The 5,410-nt window shown below is 51.2% G+C and overlaps 1 protein-coding gene across 1 annotated transcript; it reads right to left on the bottom strand.

The window, feature by feature from the left end:
• Nucleotides 1–924: 924 nt before the first annotated feature.
• On the bottom strand, nt 925–4,147 carry SOX11 (SRY-box transcription factor 11). Its single transcript, XM_083730586.1, has one exon. The coding sequence runs from the start codon at nt 3,784–3,786 to the stop codon at nt 2,497–2,499; it is 1,290 nt and encodes a 429-aa protein (XP_083586712.1). The 5' UTR covers nt 3,787–4,147; the 3' UTR covers nt 925–2,496.
• Nucleotides 4,148–5,410: the final 1,263 nt, after the last annotated feature.

Genomic DNA, 5,410 nt, shown 5'->3' with positions numbered 1-5,410 from the left:
GAGCGCCCGCCGCGCATGGTCAAGACACACCCCCTTCGCTTCAGCCCGGGAGGCTGCCTGAAGGAAAGGCACCCTCGTCCCTCATTTTTCACGCCTCCCGCAACAGCACCTCAAGGAGAGCGCGTCGAGAAAGGAGGGAGGGAGGGCGAGAAAAAGGCGTCCCTTCTCCTCGGAGAAATAAATAAAAATCTTTTTTTTTTCCCCTGAGAGAAGGGTGGAGAGCGGGGAGGGAGTCCGTGGCGAGAGGGATTATCTAAGAGAGAGAGAGACCGTTGTGAGAAATAAACCTCTCGCCTCAGTCACACAAATGAACGCGCGCGCACACCCACCCAGAGCCTGAAGGTGACCCGCCCGCCTCCAACACAGCACAGCTACACGAAGCTCCCACGTACAAACACACAATCGCTTCCCTGCCGGCTCCCAAGGACGCGAGCATCCTTGGTACCTCTTGACAGGAAGAAACCCCCGCGCGCGCCGCCCAAACGCACAGCCCGAAAACACGCACTGGCTGAACCAGAGAGCCCAGACCGCCTTGCCTTTTCTTTTCTTTTTTCCCCCCTTCCCCGTCCCCGGGTTCAGCCTTCCTGCTTCGCCTCCGCCCACTCAGTACCTCCGACGAAAAAGCCTGAAGGAGGGGATAACTGAGGGGAGAGAGAAAGGGAGAAGGCGCGAGGGAGAAGAGGATATTGGAAGGGGGGAGAGAGGGAGAGAAAGCAAGGGAAGAGGTCTAAAAAGAGGAGGATCAGCCCTTTAAAAGTCTATATGCTACCTTCAACCTCCCCCTTTTTTCTCTTCGCTCCCCTCCCCCCCCATATGACTCCCTGAAGCCTCAGCTAAGGCTCCTCCATGGGTGAGGGAGGGGTTGGCTATTATACATGGCGTCTCCACCAGCGCCCCTTCTATAGACACTAATAGCGAATCGAGTTTCTATCAGTTCCAGCTGATTTATTAAAATTGTCAAGATACAGACTTTCAGCATTTCTTTCTTTTTTTAAAAAAAAACAAACAGGCAATGATGTCGACAGTGCACAAGTCTGCTTTTTTGCCACTGTTTGCTACAAAATACGCAGATGGTCTGTACTTTATATTGCACAAAATGAGAAACTTTTTTTTTACTATGTGCCTTTCTTTTTTCCCATTCCATCTTTTTTTTTGCTTAAAAAAAAAGTCGAGAATCCAGTTTCATACCTTCCATCTGGGCCCCCATCCACATATCACAGCGTATGAGATACATAAATTCCTACTATAGTACAGTACATATACAATCTTTTAAACTAAGATAACAGCTCTGAGGTCTATATCACCATTTTCAATAAATCTTTACCTACAAATATTGAACAAATCTGAACTATAGCTGTACAAAAAAGTGTTTCTTTTTTTTCTTTTTAAACCACAAGGCCTTTAGATGCAAGGATTTTTTTTAATCCTTTTAAAACCAGGACATAAACGTACCCATATAACTTGCATGCTAAAAACAGAGGAAAAAAAATAAAACATAAAAATAAAAGGGAAGAAGTGCCTGAAAAGTCTTACTGAAAAAACACAGCAAGAATGTTCCCTTTCACTGTACAAAAATACGCCTGAAAATATATTAATTTTTAAAAAAGACTGAGGTCTGTTATGTATCAAAAATGTTTCAATACCTTTGTGTACTGAGGTCTAGGCTGTCTGGTATTCAATCAAGGAGGTATAAGGGAACAAGTTACAAAAAAAAAGTTGGCAAGTAGAAATCACATTTGTAAAACCATAAACAATTTGATCTGAAAAGTAAACTCTGATCTTAAGTCAGTTCACAGTTTTTGTTTTTTGTAAGCGTTTGTACAGTCTGCATTTTTTTTTCCAAGCTCCCTGCAGCTTTGTTAAGAATCGGATGCATAGAAGACATCAGTTTTCTCCCTCCAAACAAACAAAAACAGTTGCAATGGTCCCTTTTACAAATAAAAAGAGAGAGAGAGAAATATATCAGAAAAATCAGAACGGTCCTTTAAAAATCTTTGTAGGAGAAACAAAAAAATCCACAAACCCCCTTGAGTAATAGTTGTGCTGCCAAAAGACTTTCTTCTTCTTTTTTTTTGCAGACCATCTTCCAGACTTCAATCGCAAGACCCACAAGCTTCAAACAGCGCCTTCTGTATCTTTGTAACCCCCAGTCCCATTTGCTTTTTTCTTCTTCTCTCCTTGCTGCTGCTGTTGCGACCACCAATTAAAATCAGAAGGGAAAAATAAGAAAAACGGGAAGGAAAAAAAAAAATCACAACTCCAGACTCGGTTTGGAACTAACTTCAAGACTTAGAAAAAAAGAAAAGGAAAAAAACAACAACCCAAAGACATTTTTTTTGTCGTCGTTACTTCAAAACTCCACCACTTTTCAGCGTGTAAGCATCTCTCTTTCCCCGATCTGCCCCCTCTCTCTGCTTCCCAGTCCTTTTGATCGCTCTCTCAGCTTGTTCACCTGCCCATCGCTTCTCCTCCTCCTCCCCCTCCGTCCTTCTCCTCTCAGTAGGTGAAAACCAAGTCGGAGAAGTTCGCCTCCAGCCAGTCCCCCGCGATCATCTCGCTCAGCTCCGGGGTGCAGTAATCGGGGAACTCGAAGTGGGAGCCCAGGCTGCCCTCGCTGAACGAATCCAGATCTTTGTCCACCAGCGAGAGCGACAGGTTCCCGGCGGCCGAGCCGACGCCCAGCTCGGAGGCGGCGTGCGGGTGCTGCGAGAAATTCAAGCTCAGGTCGAACATCAGGTCGTCGGCCTCTTCGCCGCTGCTGGAGGAGGAGGAGGACGAAGAGGAAGTGGAGATCGAGCGGGAGGAAGCCGGCGGCAGGCCGGCCTGCGGGGCGCTCTTGGGCATGCTCTTGAAGCCGTAGTACAGGCGGCCCGCGCTGGCGCCGTGCGCCGCAGCGCCGCCCCTCACCTCGTCGTACAGGCTGGCGCCTTCGCTCGACTCGGCCGACGAGCTCAAGGTGGGGCTGGCCGGCACTTTGGCCACGCTGTAGCGCCGCAGCTGCTGCTGCTGCTGCTGCTGCTGCCGGCGGCTCTCCTCCTCGTCGTCTTCGTCCTCGTCGTCCTCTTGCTTGATCCGCAGCTGCAGGTCGTCCTCGTCCTCCTCGTCGTCGTCCTCGTCGTCCAGGAAGACGCACTTGGCCGCCTTGCCGCCCCCTTTCAGCGCGCCGAACTGGGCGTACTCGTCCCCGCCGTAGTCGCCCGGGTGCGCCGCCAGCTTCGACCCGGGCTTCGGCGGAGACGACGACGACGTCTTCCCTTTGCTACATTTCTTGCTGGAGCTTTTGGCGCTTTTGCTGCTGCTGCTGCTGCTGCCGTGGTTGCCGCCTCCTCCGCCGCCGCCGCCGCCGCTGGTGGGTGTGTTTTTCTCCGGGCTGTGGTTGTTGGCGCTGCTGGGCTTGGCGGACGGGTCTATTTTGGGCTTTTTCCTCGGCCGGTACTTGTAATCGGGGTAGTCGGCCATGTGTTTGAGGCGCAGCCGCTCGGCCTCGCGGATGAACGGGATCTTCTCGCTGTCCTTCAGCATTTTCCACCGCTTGCCCAGGCGCTTGGAGATCTCGGCGTTGTGCATGTCGGGCGACTGCTCCATGATTTTTCTCCGCTCGATTTTGGACCACACCATGAAGGCGTTCATGGGCCGCTTGATGTGGCCCGAGGCCGTTTTGCACCAGTCCGGGTCGCTCTCGTCCAGCGCCACCGGGCTGCAAGCCATGAACTCGCCTTCCTCCGTATCCATCGCTTCTCGGGGCAGGTTGCTCTCGGCTTCTGGACTTTCCGCTTGCTGCACCATGGTGGGGGTGTGTCGCTTCGCTTGAGTTGCTTGCCTTGTCGCGTTTTACTTGGAAATAATAATAACGTTCTTTTTCCTTTTGCTTGGCTCCCACCGGCTGCTTGCACACCTCGAGCGAGCGGTTGCAAGGTGACGCCCGGTGTGCAAGTTGCAAGCGGCTTTTTTTTCCCCCTCCTCCTTTCCTTTCCTTCTCCTGCTCCTCTCCCTGGGCTGCTGCCGCTGGCCGTTCCTCCAGCAGCGGCAGAAGCAGGACTCGCTCCGGCTCTTTCCCCTCCCCCTGCAGCAGCCACAGCAGCCGCCCGGACCCAGAGATGTCGCTGGATCACACTCCCCCTTCTGCAAAAGTTGCGGGTCCTCTCCGAACTAGTTATCAGGGTTTCATATGGGTGACATCACTCCCGGGGCCAGCCAATGGCGCCGCTCCGCTCCGCCCCCCGGCTCCTCCCCTCGGCCTTTATTAAGTTCCCCCACATGTCTGCAGACACACCCCCTTCGCCGCGGCTCTTGCAAACGGGTGGAAGTGCGAAGGGGGCCGGGCTTGCAGCTTCGTGGGGAGGGGGAGACAGCCAGCGACTGGCTCGTAGATGGATCATTAAAGCTGAGTTGGATTAATGATTTCACCCTCTCCTCTCCTTCGGTTTCCTAGAGCCCGGACGCCTTTGCAGAGCATTTACGGTGATTATTTTATTTACCAGAATCCGCCAAGGTGAATCTGGTGAGAGATGATTCCCACATCGCCGGGTGTCGTGCCGGGTGAGCTCATGGCTTGTAGGAATCGAAGCTTGTCCTCGGGGCATCGTCTCCTGCTTCGGGGTTTTGCTTTTCGCGCAGCAGCTGTAGGTGGCGCTTGAGTACCGCGAGCTCCTGAAAGGGAGGCTCGCCTTTCATTTCATCTCATTTTGGCGAGACAAACAATCATTATATACATCCTCCGGATTGCATATTGTTTGATTTCCTTCCTCTTTCCCAACCCCCCCCCCCTGGACCTCCCATCCTACTAGATCCCAAAGTCGAGCTATATTGGTGCCTTTCGCGTCTGCCTTGCAAAAAGAAACAGCAGGCGGAACAGACTAGCGGCCGCGCGCTTTTGATAGGTTAATGTCAGTGGCGCCCGTTTGAAAGCAACACCGTAGGCGTTTCTCATGCCCCAGGGACTGTTTGCTGGTAGACTTTAGGAGTGAAGTATTAAAACTCGCTTTCGTGTTTGTCTTCATTACACAATCCAATTGTCGTCAACTAATACCAAGTACTTTACCTCTATTCATATCTTATCACTACCCCCTTTCAAGGAAATGCATCCCATTAATTCTTGTTTTGTTCTCCGTTTCCTTAACCCATCATTCTCCTTGGTGAACGAGGGAGAGGGGTGAGGAATCCAAAGCAAGTTGGGATGCTTTATAATATAATAAGGGAAACGTAAGATTACCCACGCCATATCCAAACTCTGGAGAAACAGGAGAGGGTGAGCCATGTCAATGGCAGCACAATGTCCCGAGCCCCACCTCTGGTGTATATCTGGACTGCCCCACATTTGTGATTAAAATGTAAAATAGACATTCAATCTAAACTTTCTTTCTTTTTGTTCTGCATGAACAGTGGTCACACATTTCTGCAAATAACCCAA

Source organism: Podarcis gaigeae (genome assembly GCF_964106915.1).
Source record: "Podarcis gaigeae genome assembly, chromosome: 3".
In the NCBI taxonomy this organism is placed as follows: Eukaryota; Metazoa; Chordata; class Lepidosauria; order Squamata; family Lacertidae; genus Podarcis; species Podarcis gaigeae.
The sequence above is the reverse complement of the archived record's forward strand: the minus strand, read 5'-3'. Positions and strand labels throughout refer to the sequence as shown.